Source organism: Ciona robusta, chromosome 3, assembly GCF_009617815.1.
Source record: "Ciona robusta chromosome 3, ASM961781v2".
NCBI classification, from domain to species: Eukaryota; Metazoa; Chordata; class Ascidiacea; order Phlebobranchia; family Cionidae; genus Ciona; species Ciona robusta.
The window spans coordinates 9,867,643-9,889,118 of NC_143237.1; the positions used below are offsets into that span (position 1 = coordinate 9,867,643).

A 21,476-nucleotide genomic window follows, 5' to 3' on the forward strand; every position below is an offset into this window, starting at 1 on the left:
TGAAAGAGCCTGGTTCTTTTGGGTGCAACAGCCCAAGTTTTACACTGACACTCTTTCCCGCACTTTTTCTCCATAGCATGTTTTAACGACTGTTGTTTTGCTGTTGATTCCTTTCTTTTTGTTCTTTAAATAATATGATGTTCGCTACCGTTTTCAACAGGATAAATATTAAAAAGTATGTTATGTTATTAAAATGGGTATCATACTGCGGACTGTGAGGTACAATTCATGTTTGCTTATCCATACACAACAATAACTTCAGAAACTTGACCGTGGGAATAGGAGTAGATAAGTCACTCAAGCTACTAACCACAAGGATATACAAGAACCCGAAATGATGTTTTTCGTTTATTTTTTAAGCTGTAAATAATATAACCCGTGCGAAATACGCAGAAAGTAGTTCGCCTTAGCAGTCGTATGATACAAGGTAAAACATGTATATGCTACATACATATGTGCAAATATAATCACGTCTTGTGGTATATACAATGATTAGCCGTCCAGGTAATGAAATATGTTTAGCTACCATGCGCACGTACACACACCCACGATTATCATGCAGAAGTAACAAAGTTTCACAACTTTCTTTAAGAAATTCAAGAACATCAAAAAACCGATCAACCCTGACCATTCGCTAACACTACGTCATAATACTAAGTTTTGTGACGTCACATTGGTTAATCCATGACGATTAAATTTGCTTCCGACGAGGCAGTCCCCACTGAGTTCTCCGCAACAACCTGTGACGTAATTAATACGTCATTCATTACGTATTTTTAAAATAATTTGTGTGACGTCAAATGAAGGTAATTTTGGTGAAGCCACGAAAATATGACGTCATTGAGTAATTGGCAAACAAATTACGTCTTAATGTAAGGTGAATGACGTTACCATGACGTCACTCACAACACGTCACTCACTTTGTAAACACCAGCGTCGGATTTTTTGACAGAAGTAAGCACGAGGCGACAAAGACCGATGACGTTTTCTTTGAAGTAATGGCTGTCGTCAGTTACATCTCGGTTGTCTTTGAACCACCTGGCAAAGATAAAGTTCAGCTGTTGTGAGGCTTAACCAGGGCTGGCTATTCTCTCTCATTGCGGATTAACGTAATATATAGTGGTAGAAGTATAGACGCTGCGTGCTGGTACCACAGAACATTTGTTACGCCACTCAAACTATTTAAAGATATTTAGTTGCGTGAAGGATGCTGGTGTATATATAGTAGGGTGGGGGAATGTGGGACACCTTAACACATAATATCCAAATATCCTGATTGCTTTTTAAACAATTAACAACAGTCTATGAAACTTGTAAGGATGCGGTTTTAGAATTCTTTGAAAGTTCTTTGTTTACTACCAAATGGGGCGAGAAAACATAATAAAAAGGTGTCCCATCTTTCCCCAGCCTAAGCTGTCGCAGTTGAACGTTTTACCATTGCATCAGTTTAACAGTCTTTTTGTTCTATAAGGGTGATGTTACACACATAGGCACGACAAGAGACATGGGATGAAGGCAAGAGTTGGACATTGTCTTATTGGGTCTATATTACAAAACAATCACCCGGGAGGGAAATCGTATGCGGGCATGAGGTGCGTGTGACACTATAAAAGGGCACCCCGTGTTGTTAAAACGGTTGTTGCCCCTACCATGCGAGGATTAACAAGCCACATTCTTCCAAGGGGGACTTCAGGTTATATCAAACCGCTATAGTTACAATTTTATCGCTGTACAAGCTCAGAACTATGTGAATAGATAATGATAACACATCAAACTATTCGATTGAATTAGGCCTCCAGTTATAAGTATGACACTGACGACACTTGAGTTCAAAGTTATTATAACAACGCAGAAGAAAGTTGGCAACATCAGAGAATATCTAATGTATCGTTCACTTATGTTATAATCAGTTTACTTTCAAAGGTTATGGATTAAATATTTATTATTGGATCACTTAAATATATTTATAGAGCGTATGATGCAACGTGTAGGTATGCAGCCATATAGTTGGAGCAATGCCCAATATATTGGCCAGTTAACAAATACTTTGGCTAGTACAGGCATTGGATAACTTCCAATACGTGCAAAAGTGCCAATGGTATCTTTAATTACCGGCCAAGTCTTTTTAAAGCAAGGTTGTAGATGTATTTATACCACGATCGTGTTTTGTTGTCAGGAACATATTTTTAATCAATGTTGTTCCATTTGTTACACCCTTAGCGTGCTATAACAGCTGTCGTTTTGCTGATTTTGATCTATTTGCTATGTTAAGTTACCATGTGACCTTGGCCAATGTTATCGAAGAAATTAGCATAAAAGGATGTTATTTTATGTTGTAATATACAACATACACAATACTGACCTAGTTGAAGGATACGGTTTTCCAGCTATTGAGCAACTCAGCGTTACTTTGACTCCCTCTGGAACATTTCTTGGTTTCAAAGGCACAGTTACTGTGGGCGGTTTTCTAAGGTCTTTCTCGTCGTATTGGATGTCCTCGATTTGAACTTTAGCTGGAGAGATTGCACTTGATAGATATTATGCTTCAAGTGTAAGCTTATGTAAAGGGATATACATTGGTAAAAGGGTGATGAATATATTTCGGTGAAAACAGCAGAGTTGCTGAAGCTATACCAGTGTGTGAGTAAGCAGACATTACTTTTGGTTGATTTGGTCATTCATATACTTGTGGGTGGGACTTGAGTGACTTATCCATGGTTGTTACTCTCATGCTCACAGTCGAGTTGCTGAAGCTATAGCATTGTGTGGATAAGCAGACTTTTTTACATTTACATATACAGCAGCAACATAGGCTAACATACCAACATGTTCTTTTATGTAAACCATCTCTTTGTTTTGGAGTGGTTCGCTCTTTCCAATGTTGTTCTCAGCTTGCACACGTAAGTAATATGAACGCTGTTTTCGTAGATCGGTGATGGTGAAAAAATTATCCTTCACGTTTTGAGCAATGGTTTGCCAATCTCTGGTATATAAAACATGTTTTGTGTTTTTCATGGGTTATGTTATTGTTTTATAGCTTGCTTATGGTTGCATGGTGTAAACAGTTTGTCAGATTGCTATACCATTGTTGGACTTTGAGGGTATGTGTCTTTGCGTAAGAACTGCAATTGTTGCAACCAAGTGGTGCTAATAAGTTACATATGTGGTAACCCGTAAGCGGGAACGAAGTGCATGAAACAAAACACCCGTGTAGTAACGACTGTCATTGCCATGCAACGCGAAGACAGAAAGCTTTAATGCATCGCATCCCACCTTCCTCTTGCTTCACGTTTCTGGATGGTATACCCTGTTATGGAGTTTCCGCCGTCATGGGTGGGTGGTCGCCACTTTAACGTCACGCCTACGTCATTCGCTTCAGATACTTGTAGGGGTCCTTGTGGGGGTGACGGGACGTCTGACGTAACAAGAAAGTATTGTTATGTAGTTGTAGAACGAATATAACTTACAACGAGGTATAATTTAATTTATCAGCAGCCTATAAGTAATAAATGTAACCTATTTTCTCTTTGCGTGGCGGGGCAGCAACACTCGTGATTAAATGGTTGGTCTGTTTCATACACCTCGTGCGGTTACGAGTTACCAAGTATATGTTACTTTGTGAGTAATATTATTTAGCAAGAACCAACAAAGCTTTTAAATTTAGGTTAACGTCTACGAGATAGCTTTTATCTGTTTTTTTTTAAATTGGAAAGGATGAATTGTTCATATGATATTTCCTATAATCTCAAAAATATTCCGAACTCACCCGAAACAACGACTTTAATCGCGAGTGTTTTCTCCCCCGAGGCATTCTTCAACGATATATTGTAAGTTCCTGAGTGAATTCCTTTACAATTCCGTATCATAAGCTGGGAGATACCATCCGCATCGTTTATCATCACGGTTTCGTGAAGTTCTTGCCCGTTTACCGACCAACGAATGTCAGGTCTTGGCCGACCCTGTGTTTATAATGATGTCATAATGTGCTTTGCTAAACTGTGGAATAAGATTAATGATTGTTTGTAACTTAAGTGACCCAGCGTGGAGCAGCAACGACGGTCGTTATATTACGGGCGTTCAGATAGATATCGTTAGCACGTAATACCCCTTATTTCCGACCGTAAGATCTCAATCTTTTAGAATACAAGGAGCATATACAATGGTGAAGTACTGGGCCAATTCTGACCGGAATCGTAGGTTTCTATGGAGTTTTTTTACATAACAGAATAGAAAGCATATTTACGTGATAAGGGACGTGAATTCGAATGGTTCCTCCAGCGTTTATTTGGAATCCGTTTCTTACTGCTGTTTCTAATTCTGACGTCATTTTGAACGCGGGGGCCGCTGAAAACAAAGGTTTGAAACATGAGAGTAAAACCAAGGTTTTATTATAGCATACAAGTCTTATAAAAAGTGAAACCTATGCTACAGCTGCACACTAACGCAAAAACACACAAAATAATCGATTCAATATTAATTTAACATCACGAATAAGATACATAGTTAAAGATACCAGTCATAAATTTCAACCCTAGTCTTAACCAATATCGCCAGATCCTAAACGCTGTAGACTTTAGCATTAAATTCCTAAACTTGCTTATTACGTGGCTTCAAAATACCTTGAAACTTAGCAACTAACCGTGTATTTCCTGGGCAATAAATGACCCCTTGTATTGGTAGTACTTGCTGTAAGACCCAACGTTGACGGATCGAATCCTGACGTGGTAAGAACATCCTTGCTTCAAACCACGAGCCGTGAACGAAGTTCCACTGATGTGACTGTCGTTGTATTTCTGCCATTTATCACTTCCTTCCTGTGTTAGGGTGGAAGGAGTGTTTATAACTTGGGTTTCTCTGCCATGTGTGGTGTAACACCTTATGCTCACTGTCAAGTTATAACATGGGTGTCTTCTTATACACCATACACACATGGTGTATTTATACACCTCATGCTCACTGTCAAGTTATACCATGGGTGTCTTCTTATACACCATACACACATGGTGTATTCATACACCTCATGCTCACTGTCTAGTTATAACATGGGTGTCTTCTTATACACCAGACACACATGGTGTATTCATACACCTCACATTCACTGTTGAGTCATGACAGAATATTCAGTATACTCTACACACGGTGTATGCAAGCCAAAATCTAAAATATCCCGTTGACAAAACCCACGTCCATAGTGTAATATGTAAAGCAATAACATACAAATATAATGTCACGAACCCTTTACCTCCTTCAACTCAATATCATATCCCAACAGATCCCCTCCACCATGGACGTCTGTTCCCTTCCAAGCAAAAGACAGCGAAGTATTCGTTGAATCTGTAAGTTTGATATCACTTGGCTCTCCTGGTGGATCCACCGGTTCCGATGCCGATATTGGCCTCGATGCACGTGAGGGGTCGCTTTCTCCAGCTTTATTGACAGCAAATACACGGAACTCGTATTCGATGTCTTGACGTAAGTTATTCGCCTGTAGGTTGCAACACACAATGGTTAAACGTGATGGTAAAGCTTAGTGAATCGTTAATCAGAGCAAGCAGTTTTAAACTTATATTTTGCCAAGATTATAATAACGGTAAGTGTAGGTGTAATCAGCCAATCCTGGCCTTAATCCAAGAACGCATGGTGTGCCACGCTGCGGAATATTATCCACATAGAATCAAAAAACAGTAAATATCAAGGTTCCCCAAACTGTCCTTTTTCACAGTTTTTAAGCTGTTAATCTAGTTTAACCCCTAGTCTATACAGGTTGCTGGGTTTAAATCCCACCCTAGCAAATTTATATTTACCGTGAATTGTGAATCTGTGCATGGTTGGTCGGGGTTACAACGGTTCCAAGATGACGTTCCTTTCTTACGCTTCTCAACGTAGTAACCAAGAAGGGGGCTTCCCCCATCGGACGTCACCTGTTCAATAAATGTAACTTTTTTATCTCTACACTATAGTCGCTAATAACACGGGTTCCCGTTTCATACTTTCCGTGCCCACTCACGAGTTACTATAAATATAACCTATTTATTCTGGGGTTATGCTGCATCGACAGTTATTATAACATGGGTGTTTTGTTTTTATGTAGCTTATAAAAGGAATGACTGGCTTGGGGCAACTACCATTAAGTGTATTGCTTAAGGAGGCGTATGCCCCTAATGGTAGCAGCGTTAGACCTCAAGCCCATACCATTTGGTCTAGAGGCGAGGGCCCGAACCAATGAGCCATGGAGCCAGTTATTATTACAGCTGACTATGAAGTTTATTTATGACATCACACCCTCTTACTTTGTTCCATTGTATTGTAATTGAGTCGTTTGTTGCTGTTACCATGTCAACATTACCAGTAACAGAAGCAGGCGGATCTGTAACATTGTTTATAATTATAACAATAAACCTCTTAAATAAAACAGATTATTATATGACGATAGCCATTTGACACATACTGTGAACCCACATTAAAAAAAAATTTAATCATATGACATCCCAATATAACAATATAAGCATAAATGTGTGGGAAAAGCCACAGGTTGGCTGTCCTACCCAACTTACTGTGAACTCACATTAAAAAATAAAGTTTAATCCAACGAGATCACATTATGACTTCACATAATCACATTACATAAAGACATCCCATTATGACATCACATTATGACATCACATTATAACATCACAATATGACATCACAATATGACATCACAATATGACATCACAACATGACATCACATTATGACATCACATACCATATGGATCTTTAACAATAACAGGTTGTGATTCGTTTGGAGTTCCATCTCCAACCTCGGAAACAGCTCGAACTCGGAACCTGTAAGTTTTTCCACCGGGAACATTCGCGCGGAAACTCGTTGTTGCTCCATCAGCAGTTTTACCAACTAAACATTTTTAAGTTTTTATAATGACGATTCTTAAAACACTCAAAGACATTTTAATATATAAGAAATACTTCGTAAGCTGTTTTACTGACTGAAAATGATGATGTATTTACGATTCTTATGACAGACAAAACATTTTAATATAAACATAACAGCTCATGTATTCTAATTGTGATGAATTTTGTAAATTTAGCCCAAATGTTGTGCTCATGAAGTTGGACAATTCTCAAAATAAAATAACAGAATGAAAAGCCAAGTCCAACAAATAATTTACAGCAAACAACTATATTGCTACCAAAATGACATCATCAGTATCTTATTCAAAAAGATCTATTTTATCTTCTGCAACTCAAACTATTTTAAAACAAAATATTCTTTCCCCTTAGTCAAACTTTTTTACCTGAAGACCAAACTTTTCGATTTTCTTCTCTTTTCTCGATGACATAGTGAGTGATTTTACTTCCACCGTCACCAGATGGTGGCGCCCAGGAGACAGTGAGGCCTTTGCTTGAAATATCCGAGAATTCAACAGGTCCTTCAGGTGCTGGGGGTATGTCTATGGAAGGGTGGTGTAAGGATGAAAATGACTTGTTAATTGTAGGTTTATTGGATTGTTTATTGGAAGGTGTGTGATTGATGGGCGTGGTGGGCGATTCTAGCTTTGGTGGAACTTTTTATATTTGATAATTTAAGAAGGTTATTTTGTGTGTAGGTAGTTACTTAAAATAACTGTATGAGTTTATTATTGTCAATAAAAATATAAGTTTAACACCATTATCGTTGAAAACAATGAGTTACTCAGCGCCCTGAAGCCTAAGGTACTTTGTACAAGATGGTCCTGGTTTAAATCTTGGTAAAGTGAGATACAACATTATGGAATAATGGTCCAACTCTAGTCTCTACCTCAATAGAATACAAAGCCAGATACGAACCTAAAACTTGGACGTCGACAGGGACTTGAACCTCGCCTGCTTCGTTCTTGATCTTACAAATATACTTTCCACTGTCAGATTGTTGGCACTTGTGCATTGTAAGGTTGGCATTTGCGTGGTCGGCATGGTTGGACACAACACGCTTGCCGTCCACTGTAAAATAAAAAAATAAATAACCAGCTGGGGTTGTGAGACATATTGTTACCAATGGGTTATCCAAATTATCAGCCATACAAAAAAATAAAATAATCACGTACAAAGTTACATACGTGTTAACTTGTAAGCTGGCACGAGGTGTATGAAACAGGACACCCGTGTTATAACAACTGTCGTTTTCCGGCCATGCGAGGATAAAGTAAGTTACATTTATTCATACATTCACTGCAATAGCTTCAGAAACTTGACTGAGCATGTTTGAAGTCAAAACTACAAACAACACATCACAATAAACATTATGACATCACAACTTACTTTCAACAGGCTTGCCATCTTTTTCCCACGTTATCGTAGGTGGGGGTTCCCCTCCAGTTATAGGGAACTTGAGACGACATGTTTGGCCTGCTTTTACTTTGGTTGGATTTTGACTCAAAGCTTTTATAAGTTCGGGGTTCACAGAAGGAGCAACTGAAGATTAATATTAAATAATAGCTACCAATATGCTGTATTTAAATTAAGTAAATCGACAGCATAAGAGGCCCTTGCATGCCTTGCAGTAGGATCTCACGCATTTAAAAAATAGCTTCAGTGCTTATTAATGTAAGAAATAGAAATTGGTGGGTTATAAGGAAAAAGAACAGAAAACAAACTTATTTTATTTCTATAAAAAAAACATTAGATTACAGTCTCATTATGGCTATTAAATATTACCATAATCATTTAAACAAGGTAACAAGGTATATGATATCTCACCAACAGCGGAACCACACGTGACAGGACCCGACACTGCTGGTTCGCTCTCTCCTTGTTCATTCACCGCTTTCACACGGAAAACATATTTTTCTCCCGGTTCACATTTCGGACATTTGAACTTGGTGGTGGCTGGTTTGGCTTCACCAACCTAAAAGAAAGAATGAAACTTTAAGTCAATGAATGAATTTTATTTTCATTTTCTTGGCATGGTGGGCAGTTATTCTCATGTCATGTCTGAGCATGGCGCACATTTATCCTTATAACAACAGTCGGTATAACACGGGTGTTCTGTCACAAATTAAAATAGAACTAAAGTTGAATGAACTAACTTAAATAAACACATATGACAATCACTAGAAAATAGAAGTGGTTTTAAAAAGATAAATCGGTTTCATTAAAATTAGACCAATAGACTACTTTACACCAATTAAAAAATGCAAATCCTTCTCATTATTAAATTATGTCATAATTCCATCACCTTCTCCCATTTATTCTTTCCAGCCAAAGATCTCTCGATGATATACCCAGTGATGGGGCTTCCCCCGTTGTCTTTCTCATCAGGGGCTTTCCATGACATTGAAACCCCCTTGGCATCAATTTTATCAAAGTTGATGGGGGTTTTCCCAAAGTCAGGAACGTCTGCAAGTTCATAATGTTAAGCTAAAATATAATTTTTATTTACTATTTCGAAGAGGAATCCTGAAGATCATGTTATTAACCCAGAGACGATATTAATTTTATTCATTCAAGAACGAAAGGAAGAGAATTAAAAGCAAACAACATTTGTTAAAACACGTTATGGATACCAAGTGTGGAAAAGAACGTCAGTTGAAAAGGAAGCTGTTGCACCCAAGAGTACCAAGCATAATGCTCGATGTTGCCACACCATACAATACCACACAAAGTAAATGACATCCATTGATCAAGTAACGTAGCAACAAGTACCCACCCTTTACAATGATCTTTGTTTTAATAACAGTCCCTCCGATATTGTTGAAGATCCTTGCCTCATATTCACCGCTGTCCGATGTCTGACATTTACGGATCTCCAAAGTTACATTGTTGGCAGTTGAATTTTTGATTGCACGATGGTGCTAAAGGGAATTTAAGTTAATTAAATATGACTTCAATATTATTTTAAATTTTCTCTTCTGGGTAAAAAAGTAGAAATTTTTAAAACTACTGTTCTGTCATTTGGGTATTACATTATTCCTGGTAGCACCCACTGTAGGAATTAAATATAAGTTATATATCTTGATAAAATAGTTTGTCATTGGGCAATTGCTTCAACAGAGTGGTCCCTTATAAGTTTGTTATTAAAAAATTACATACGTGGTAAGTCATAAGTGAGCATGATGTGTATGAAACAGAACACCCATGGTATAATGATTGTCGATGACCCCCCACGCGAGGATAAATCAGCATTCATTCATAAATTTACTTAAAACATGATGGCAACATATAATTTATCCATTAGTTTATGTTCACACTAATTGATTCAAACCTTGACTGGTAATATTTCCTCCCCATCATGCATCCAACTTGCACTAGGTGGGGAGTTCCCCGAACATGGTACCGTTATTTTAGCAGTCTCACCAGCTTTTACAATAATCGGGTTACGCTCCAACTGCTCAATAATCTGAAAAGAAATGGAAATTAAATCAAGAGTTTACGCCAAAACTGGAACTTATTTTTTTAGAACATTTAACAATTTTTGGGGGCATTGAACAAATTAATAATTGGATATTTTTATGTGTTTTACCAACTATTATACCCCTTTGTTTTTTCTTTACAACCTGGTTAAAAACATAATATACACCCACCCACCTTAGGATCAATATAAGCCGCCACATCTTTAGCTGTTGGTGTCATTTCATTCGAGACAAGCGGTTCGCTTTCTCCTTCTTCGTTCTTCGCTTTAACGCGAAACTGCGTCGGTTTTCCCTCCTTCAACCCGGTAGCTTTAAACTCTGTCGTTCCTACAGGTACTTCCCCAACTTTCTTCCACTTCCCGGAAGGATCTTTTTCCTCTATGACATAACTATCAACCTCTATTGTGTCATCAATGGGGGGATTCCATGACATAGAGACAGAATCGGCTTCAACGTCGGAGAAAGCGATCTCCCCAGAAGGAGCGTGAGGTTTGTCTGTGTAAAAATGGTTCATCGGTCAATTATGGATGTAGCTTTATATAAAATAACAGTTGTTAAAATAGACTATAGATATAATAAAACATATTTGAGGTTTTTCTGGGTAAAAATTATCAGTTAATAATGTAACTTTTAACCATGGTCAAACTATGACGTAACTTTGTATATTTTGAGTGAGGTTCTATAGGGACAGGCAAGCCAGGGGAACTGGGATACAGGTGAGAGTTGGAACATCACCTCCTAAAGTTAAGGATGCAACTTACATAATGTTAGCTTATTTATCACTTACAAAGAAAGATATATTTATTTAAAGTATTTAAGAGACGGAAATAAAACAGAAAGGATTTTCTAGAAATAAACAATTATTGTTATGAGTATAAAAACAACTCATATCAATTCCACAACACATGGAGATAAAACAGCAAAATTAAAGAAAGAAAAGATCAGTTTTTAAAATTAAAAACACGCCGTGGACATGGCAATATAAATTTGTGACATGTGTGTTGTGTGATGTAACAATACATATCTATGACATAACACATACTATAGATATAAAATATGCTGGAGATGTAAAAAACAATACATATCTATTATAAAGGACAAACTGTTATGTTGCAAATAATACAAGCGTTCCCACAAAACATGTTTGTAACATTTGGATAAATGTGACTAAAACACTTTTTTATGCACAGCACATACCAACGACTTTGATTGGAATCTCGATTTTTGCTTCTCCATTCTCGTTGTTGATCGTAAGCTCATAAATGCCACTGTCGGTTACTTTACATTTATCAACTTCCAGCTTTGCAACGTTCTTAACCGTGTCCATGTGGAACCTGCCTTTCTCTGACAACGTGACTCTTCCGTTGGTCCATGAGGTCCTAAACGTGACACATGTGTTATTTTTTTACCTTTTTTACCTTCAATAAAAAGTATGTTTTTAATTTTAATTTATTTTTTTTATATAGTAGGATAGAAAATTAAGTTAAAATTAAGCGTAGGTGACATTTTTTTATTCTATAATATTTTTTATTAAATTCATTAGAATTTAGCTTCACATTTAACACCGTGTACTATAAATATAGACATTAAACTTATTAATTAAAATAGCATAGCTTACGACATAGGTGGCATTCCACTGAATGGGATTTCTATCTTAGCTTTCTCCCCAACTTTAAACTTGAGCGGATTTTTCTTCAATCTTTCGAGAAGACTTTTGTCGACAGCGGGAGGATCTGAAACAAAAACTTGTTAATGATGTATTTGTGATGTCATCAATAATGTAGCTGTGATGGCATTAAACTAAAGTGATATCCTCTAATTATACAATTTATATTCTTGCTAATAAATGAATGTATCTTATTTATCCTCGCATGGTTGGGCAACAACAGTCCTTAAAACACTAAAACAGTTACAACCACCGTCATTATGAATCATTAAACAAACACTTTTTTCCTTACACCAAAACACAAACATGTTAAGTGGTGGCACGGCCACTATACCCGGCGCCTTAGGTTAGCGCGCCTGCCTGTAATCACAGGTAAAAATATATAGTGGTTAGCGCGCCTGCCTGTAACCACAGGTAATGGGTTCGAGACTTGCAGTGCTACCATTGTGGGCGAATGTGGGCAGGACACAACCGCAATTGCTTCAACCCAGTGGTCACTAATGGGTTGTCCAAATTATCAGCCATACATAAAAAATCCAATAAAAATAATCACCCACAAAGTAACATACTTGGTAACTTATAAGCTGGCACGAGGTGCTAAACCCATGTGATAACGACTGTCAGTTTCTGGTCATGCGAGAATAAAGTAAGTTACATTCATTCATTCATACGACAACCACACACCATGTACCTGAGCATGTAAGTTGTCCTTCCTGTCTACAACCACGCACTTGAAACTGATAAACCCCCTCATCATCAGGTTTGATGTCTTTCACCTTCAAGGTGTATTTGCCATTCCTCTTCACCATCTCATACTTACTCGATGGCTGGAAACATTAGAGTGTATTTATGAAGATAATAATATGGAGAGCAAGTTAAATGAATGAATGCTACATATATATTTACACATAGTGGAAAAAAGACAGTCTTATAAAAAGAGTGTTCTGCTTTATGCGCCTTGTGCCTCATTTTGAACGACCATGAATGTAATTTCAGGATAACAGGTTAACAGGCCTACATCCCAAGTCTTAAGGTGGCTGTACACAGTATCCGGCGTGTCATATGCAAACCCATCAGTCATATGCAAACCCATGTCCAATTCCAAATGTGGCAGCAAATCCGGACAAATCAGACAAAACGGATGAATTCCGGATACTGTGTACATCCACCTTTAGATGTAAGTGTCCCACTAAAACCACATCCTTTTAAAATGGAATCTCTATTATCAAGTTACTGTAAACTCCTACTTACAACTCAGACTCAAGATTATAACTAAGAAGCTCTCTACTGAACAAGGAAACACCTATATTGTTAAGGTGGAAAACTAGGGGTTTTGTCTCTAAATATTCAGAACGCCTAATATTAGCAACCAAACAAAGTTGTTTAAGTCCCATACCTTGATAGGTTTATCATCCTTGTACCACTGCACAGGACTGTCCACGTCAGGGTCGTCAATCTCACACGAGAACTCGACCGGTTTCCCTGATCGGGACTTCACATTCTTCATCTTTGATAAAACTTTGATAGCTTTTTCTAAAAGACAAGAAAATGTTGACACAACATCAATGATGTATAATATTCTCAAAACAACAAGGTATACATATTAATGAATGTAACTTGCTTAATCCTAGTGTAGCAGGGAAATGACAGCCATTATAACACGGGTGTTCTGTTTCATATACACCTCGTGCCAGCTCTTAAGTTACCATGTATGTAATTTTGTGGGTAATAATTAGATTTAGGCCACAAGGTAGAAGTTGAAACGGGGTTACTGTTGTCATGGTGTAATATATTGTCCCATCATGGTATCAATTTCAACAGAAATACGGCCACTTTATGATATACAAACAGGGTCCTAGCTTCGGTAGGTTATGTGACTAACAGAACATTATTATGTAAAATGTCAACTGGTAACATATCATTAAGGTAGAATCATAATGTCATATATACTCCAAATGGCAGACAAAACACTGAGACAATCACATTATTTTATTACGTTTTCCAAGCACAACTTTTATAGTTTGTTTGTTACCATTGACTTGAAGTTCCGCTGCAGATGAAACATCTCCAAATGAAACTTTTACTTCAGCTTTATGATCAGCAAGCGTGACTTTCTTAAAGGTTAAGGAATGCACGTCTCCAGATTTAATCGTGTATCTAGATTCAAGACATATTGGCAGCTGTGCTTGTGGACATAGTGGTAAAATTGCACAGACGCATATACCCCCCCCATGGGAGCATGGCTGCTGTTAAGTAAGATGTCTTTTTTCTTATACCATGGGCGTCTGCATTGTAAATAGAGCATACAGACTTCAAGCCTCTATACTACTACAGTCATATAGTTGTCCTTGAGCAAGACACCTAACAGTCACTACTTCAATCTAATAGTCACTATAGAGTTGTCCAAACTGTCAGCCATACATAATGTGGTAACTCATGAACGGGCACACGTGTAAGAAACAGAACACTCGTATAACGACCGCAGTTGCTAAAACATACAACTCCCATCCATCTATTCATTTAAAACTAAACCAGATTCAATCTTAACTGTCATAAAACATCTGTTGATCCAACAATAACAATACACTTCATTTAACACTAAGGTTAGTTTTCCGACCAAGCAAAAATAAGCGACCCATCCATTCACGCAACACTCACTTTCCCCCAGTCTTCACCACTTCTCCATTCACCGTCCACACGGGTTTAACATCCTTCGTACTCACAGAGCATTCAAATGTTGCCGAAGCTTTTTCCTTCACTTCAGTGTTGACCAAACGATTTCGGAAACGAACCGGCGCCGCTGTATACATAAATATTATATAAAACACCAATAGCTAAAATAGGCATAGCTATTACATATTATAAACATTAGGACTTCAGTACTTCAGGTATGATTCCGTATGAAGAAAAAAGATAAACTATAATTATTACATTGAAGTTTCTGGAGTAAATCAAGTTTCTGGAGTAAATTTCAATAAGAAAATATAGTCTATATCATCCATATATAATATATCCATTTTGGTCTAAACTTTGCGAAGAACTCTGATTTCATTATCAATATTTTGCATTCAAATAAAAGCAGAGTTTTGAAAGCAATTTCACTAATGTGAATGTGATAATATGACTATCCTCTTAGCTTGTTTTGCATCACATAAAACAGCAATAAAAGAAATGTTATGTTTTGCATCGTTACCTGCCACAGATAGATCAGCAGTCGACTCAATGTCACCAACACGAACCGAATACCGACCGGCGTCGGCCATCTCAAGTTCACTGATGATCAACCTGGACATGGTGTTTGTATTAATATGGGAATCACAATACCCGCACATTTTTATATAAAACAGTGCATAAAAAGTATATAGGAATAACAAGAAGAAGGATGAATGTTTTAGTTTTCATCTACCAGCTTACAGTGAAGCGAAAATGTGTCTCATACACCAGACACACATTTCATTTTGTTTTCCTTTTTTGATTCATTTTAATTTCAATTTGATTTCATTTTGATTTTCGTTATTTTGTAATTTTGTCTAAATTAAAAACAAAAGTGATTAATATTAATAGAAAAGTTGCAAACCATCACTTCTTACTTGTGACACTTAGCTTCAGACACCGCTTGCAACCTGCTGGTTCCCCCACGTAGTGTGATTGGTTTACCATCCTTCAACCAAGTCACCTTCTGCCCTCTTCTACTCACAACACACTCAAACACACATCGACCTTTAACCCTGGCAGATTGCGATCGTAACTCGTTGTTGAACTTTAGAGGTTGCTCTGAGAGAATAAGTGCCATGTTTTAACATTGGTTGTCTAAATTGTTACTACTCGGTTAAAATTATCCATAAAGTTACATATGTGGTAAGTGATAAGCAGGCCTGAGGTGTGAGAAACATAACACTGTGTTATAATGGCGGCCGCGCGAGAAAAAAAAACAGTTGCATTTATTCAATTTCATATACATTCTGAATACAGTTAACAACTATATAGTAAAGAGTCGCAAACCTTTAATGGTAAGAATAGCGTCAAACTTTTCTCCTCCAATATCCAAAGTATAAGTTCCAGCATCTTGAGAGTTGGCATTCCTAATAATAAGTTGGAAGACATTTCCGATCCTTCTGAGCTCGTGTCGCTTTTCAGGACCAGGGACCTGCACTACTTCACCATCTTTGTACCACCTGTGGTAGAAAAAGTTAAACTAAACTGTAGGGTTTTTAAACTATAAGGTTTGGTTGGTATGTTTCAAAGGGTTGGCCTTTATTAAGCCACATCTGAAACCTTAGACTAAAGCCAATACTGTGTTTTAAACATTATTTGGTTGCAAGAAAACTTAGTTTCATAGCCATAATTTATACTTTAAAATATCTTTATTGAGCCAGATCTGAAACCTTGGGCCAAATACAGTACTGTGTTTTAAACATTATTTGGTTACTTAAAAACCTAGTAGTTTCATATCCATAGTTTATTCTATAAAAGATTTTTAGTGAGGCAAATCTGAAACCTGGGATTAAGTCAGTTAACATATTACTCCCAAACTAAGAGAGCTAGCGACTAGACACCACTGAGTCAGTGTATAGACACTCATTAATAAAGATTCTATTTATAAGGGTGAGGTCTTCAGGGAGGCACATCTGGGAATTGGGATGTAGGTTCATTACCCCAACCACCCCAACACACAAAGTTATACAACTAGAGACAGTGATAAATACAATAATAATGATATATACAGTAGGGTGGGGGAAGATGGGACACATTTTCATTCTAATTTTCCGTCCCATTTGGTAGCAAACAAAGAACATTCAAAGTAAAATAAAACTGTATCCTCACGTCTCTCATAAACCGTTGTTAATCGTTTAATACACGATCAGGATATTTGGATATTATGGGCTAAAGATGTCCCATCTTACCCCTCAGTATTATAATTCTACTTTTAACAAATAAAGTTAAAAGATTTCCAAAAAATCAAGATTTTCACCACATACATCATTTGCTTGTTGGGCGAAACATTCTCGAGATGGATTTCAAACACAGCCGTTCCCTCATCATTTACAGTGACATGTTTCAAACCCTTGAGAACTTTGGCGACTTCAAACTCCGGTTCTTCAACATCAACTTTTGTGAGTTTCTGCAGTTTGTGTAAAATCAACCTGGTTTAAAGTAAAATGTGTTAACATGCAGAATATTCATAAGGTTTAAAGAAAGAACAATTATAATGCAGGACTTCTTATTTATTATAAAAAGATGAGTATTTTATTTTTATAAGGATATTAATAAATAACGTTTTTCAGTAAAAGTATACCCTTATAAGCTACAGTTTTGTTGCTTTTTACTCAGTAACAGGTGGCATAGCTTATATGTCCGGCGCCGTGGCGTAGTGGTTAGCGCGCCTGCCTGTAACCATTAGGTAATGGGTTCAAGGCTCGTCGCTGCTACCATTGTGGGCGTATGTGTCCTTGGGCAAGACACTTAACGGCAATTGCTCCAACCCAGTGGCACTAATGGGTTGTCCAAATTATCAGCCATACATAAAAAAATGAAAAAATCCAATAAAAATGTTCACCCACAAAGTAACATACATGGCAACTCGTAAGCTGGCACGAGGTGTTAAACCCGTGTGATAACGACTGTCGTTTTCCGGCCACGCGAGGATAAAGTAAGTTACCCTCATTCATTCATTCATTCACAACACATAACAGTGTGTCATCATCTTTCTTATCAATTTTTCACATTTCCAGTTTAAGAACCCTTTCTGTAGGTTCAATTTAATTAGGATAAATATTAAAATAAGGAATCACCTGAAATCATAGAAACCATACTGCATACAGATTCTCTCATAATCTTTTGGATCGGAAGTTTTTAAAATATCCAAAACTTCTTTTTCTCTCTCTTCTGGTGTCTTCTTCTCTTTCTTCTTAACTTCTCTAAGAATAATAATGTTGATTTAGATGTGTTTTACATGAGCCACACATATTCATACATCTTACGTTCACTGTCATGTTAAAACTTGGGTGTCTTCTTATACACCAGACACACATCGTGTGTTCATACACCTCATGCTCACTGTTGGGTTATAACATGGGTGTCTTCTTATACACCAGACACACATTGTGTATTCATACACCTCCTGCTAACTTCACACATAGTACACCATACAAAACACACACCTGTGCTTTAACTGAGTTTTAAAGTTCTTCAAAGCTTCCTGGCTATCCGTACGAACAAGTCTGTCAATCTTCACACTGAAGGGAACTGTGAGCTCCCCAAAGTCATTCGTTGCGACAAGTTTATACCTCCCAGCATCAGATGAGCGCGCACTCTATTATATAACATTGCTGCATAAGTTGTGTTTATAATTTATTCACAATGTGTTGGGGTCAGGGGTTGACACATATAACTTAAAGATAGGTTGTTTTTTGTTGTAATTTTTAGATCCTCTAAAGTTTTAATTAATTTGACCTTTAACTTTTTTACCCCTTGGCTTAAGTGATCGCCTTGTAACCAGAGGGTAACGGGTTCAAGACTGGATGCTGCTATAGTGGATATGTATGTACTTGAGCAAGACACCTAATTGATTCAACCCTGTGCTTAAAAATGGGTTGTCTAGATTGTCCGCTATACATATTAAGGGAACACTCCCAAATTATTGTTAACAGCTGAAAAGCATATTTTTGCGACATGAAAACTTCATCAAGTTGTCACCTTAATGGCCATTGTGCAAATTCCACTGTCAATGCTTCTCTTGACATCATATCTGCCGCCGTCATCGATTTGTAGCCACTGCCCTTTCCTCCACACAACTTTAGGGGTTGGATTTCCCTCTATGGTACATCTCACTTCGATGCGTTTGTCTGGTGAACAAAGTGGTATTAATGATTCATTAAAATACGATGTGGAATCTGTCGTTTACGCCAGAGTTGACCCATTAGTCTGACACCAAGCAATAATAATTCATCTTCTTAACCTTAGTATTACTGCTACTAAACTATATTTGGTGAATAATAAAATCTATTTTGCTTACAAGTTTCTTATTTCATACACCTCTTCCCTGCTTACGAGTTATCATGCATCCAACTTCATGGGTGACTGCTCTCATTAATAATCACTGGGTTGGAGCAATTAGATGTTTTGCCCAAAGACCCAACCCCTAACACGCCCACAAATGACCGTTTCTTTTTAATTTACTCTTACTACGCTTATAGCCCTAAAGTGTTTATATTTTTAAGTTTTCTGCAAGCAATGCTACTTTTACAAACGTGATTTTTACTTCAAGGTCCTGTTTCTTCGTTTATAAATTGATTTTTGAAAAATAAACTTTGACAAAACAATATTATTTCGTCGCCGGGACTTTCCCTAAGTTGTATACATTTTTTTACATCCCCGCCAAATAAACATAATTAAACACGAGTTAATAGAGGTTTCATGCTACTATCGTTTTAAGCGTATGTGTCTTTGGACATTACATTTAACGAAAACTGCTCCAACCCAGTAGTCTCTTTTGGGTTGTCTACCTTGTCGGTCTTTTAGTAAAAAGTAACAAATGCAAACAAAAATAGTCACCCACAAAGTTACGCGTATGGTAACTGGTAAGCTAGCACAAGGTATATGAAACAGAACACCCGTGTTGTTACAACTGTCGTTGCTCCGCCAAGCGAGGATAAACAAGTTGCATTCATTCATTTATTTACCTTCTGCCCCTTTAGCATCGCCAGGGGGTTTAGTAAGACTTGGGAAGCTCTCTCCGGCCGCTTCGTCTGGTTTCTTAAACTCCTTAAGACTCATTGTGCTGAGTAGTTACAAGGCAGCTTATCCTTGCTGCAAAGGTATTCTATTCTACACAATATCATGAAAACAGGAACATTTATTATAACCCACGAATACATAACAACGGTGTATTATTTTTACCCGCAGGGGTGGGAAAATAAATATAAAAATACATCTCTTTGGTGATAAACGAACCCTTTATCAGGCCTAACTAATGCGTTGCAATGACTTCAGGCGTCTGGCCCGGTTCGTATGAACGGCCTTCTTTGCAATTCAATACCCACTGGAATAAGCCGGCGGGTCATCACCAAATACGGTGATACCACGAAGAGCATCTCAATCCAACCGGCGTGTCTCCCTGATTCGGGAGCCCGATATGTTTATGACGTAACCATCATCATTGTGCGTCACACAACCCCCATAGTTGTCTTTTGAGGTAATCCCGCGATGGAAGCGACACCCAGAAGGTCCCAAGAGACACAACGATTGGTGTAATCAATGTTTAAATGGGCACGTAATCACACAAACATAACAACGTTATTTATTTAAAGTAAAATTAATTGTTAACGAACAATGGAAGGATAAGTCGCTTGTGACATCAGAAAGAACTTCAATGATTCCGGAAGTTTAAGTTTCTTTATTCGATTACTGACTTCGACTTCTATTCGAGAATAATTTGTTTGTTTCGTCATAGAGGCAGCGACGTCATAGAATATCCGTTGAATGGTTGCGTGGCAACATGACGTCAGAGAAGCAGGAGACATAACGTAACAAAGTGTTTTCATTCCGTCACAATTGTCTCTTGTTATAATATCCGCTGAAATGATTGTCGTCCAATTGTGACGTACATCAGAATCACCCAATTGTTGCGCAACAATCAAACTCGCGTTATCGTTTGATGACGGTGTATGACGTAACAATCGCTTTGCGGCGTTAAATCGAAAGTTAAAATCTTTCAAAAGAATTTGTTCTTCTTTCTTGACGACCAAGCTAAGGAATCTGCGCATGCGCATAAAAGTCCAATCGAAGCGAAAGTAGACTGACGTCATTAATGCACCTTCAATAACTGTGACGTCACTATGGTGACACGAGCACGCGCAGCTCTGGTCCAAACTTCGTAACGAACTCGATCTACGCCTTGGTGACGAAAGCGGTGACGTATTGAGTGACGTAGGTACGTTGATGACGTCATAGCACCGAGAACACTCGAATCTGATTGGCCCTTCAGTTCGACACGATGTGCAGCACAAGTCGTCGTTGATATTCCACGCGAGCGGACCGCGCTTTGCCGGAAGTTGAATATGACGTACTTCCGGTTTGAACGCGGTCGCCCACCGAATGCATTTTGGGTCGTCGATGGTTAATACGTAAAATCCGGGAGCTGGAAATCCCTGAATCTCGTAGTTTCGTTCAATCGGAAAATTCTGGATGAGGTAATCTTGTACGTCATTTAATTCCTCTGACGTCACAGTGATAATAACGTTTACTGGCAGTAGCAAAAGATAAGCGGGAAGTTTCTCGTGTTTTGGTGAAATCGATGTTGATGACGTCACAGTGGTCGTGATTGTTCCGCAAACAAAGGCATCGACGGGTAGCTCTATTTTACCCGAACCGGATCGAACGAGTTTTTGCCAATATGCAAATGAATTTATCGAAACTGGAATCAA

At 37.8% G+C, this 21,476-nt stretch overlaps 1 protein-coding gene across 3 annotated transcripts; it reads right to left on the reverse strand.

The window, feature by feature from the left end:
* Positions 1-331: 331 nt before the first annotated feature.
* Positions 332-19,956, reverse strand: LOC149739235 (twitchin-like). Of its 3 annotated transcripts, none has more exons than XM_089875680.1 (34): positions 19,734-19,956; positions 18,748-18,896; positions 18,213-18,364; positions 17,844-17,969; positions 17,031-17,195; positions 16,054-16,226; positions 15,642-15,825; positions 15,245-15,336; positions 14,710-14,851; positions 14,084-14,208; positions 13,448-13,584; positions 12,743-12,878; positions 12,004-12,118; positions 11,583-11,764; positions 10,561-10,880; positions 10,238-10,372; positions 9,683-9,827; positions 9,212-9,372; positions 8,734-8,881; positions 8,296-8,448; positions 7,825-7,977; positions 7,293-7,448; positions 6,746-6,892; positions 6,291-6,367; positions 5,805-5,921; positions 5,243-5,485; positions 4,640-4,814; positions 4,244-4,344; positions 3,767-3,959; positions 3,274-3,415; positions 2,823-2,983; positions 2,363-2,513; positions 921-1,038; positions 332-740 (listed from the first exon to the last, which is right to left on the reverse strand). In XM_089875680.1, the coding sequence occupies exons 1-34, from the start codon at positions 19,825-19,827 to the stop codon at positions 678-680; spliced, it is 5,031 nt and encodes a 1,676-aa protein (XP_089731806.1). In that variant the 5' UTR covers positions 19,828-19,956; the 3' UTR covers positions 332-677. The 3 variants fall into 3 exon arrangements, with proteins under 3 accessions (XP_089731806.1, XP_089731807.1, XP_089731808.1); XM_089875681.1 differs by lacking the exon at positions 19,734-19,956 and adding an exon at positions 19,102-19,359; XM_089875682.1 differs by lacking the exon at positions 19,734-19,956 and adding an exon at positions 19,067-19,355.
* Positions 19,957-21,476: the final 1,520 nt, after the last annotated feature.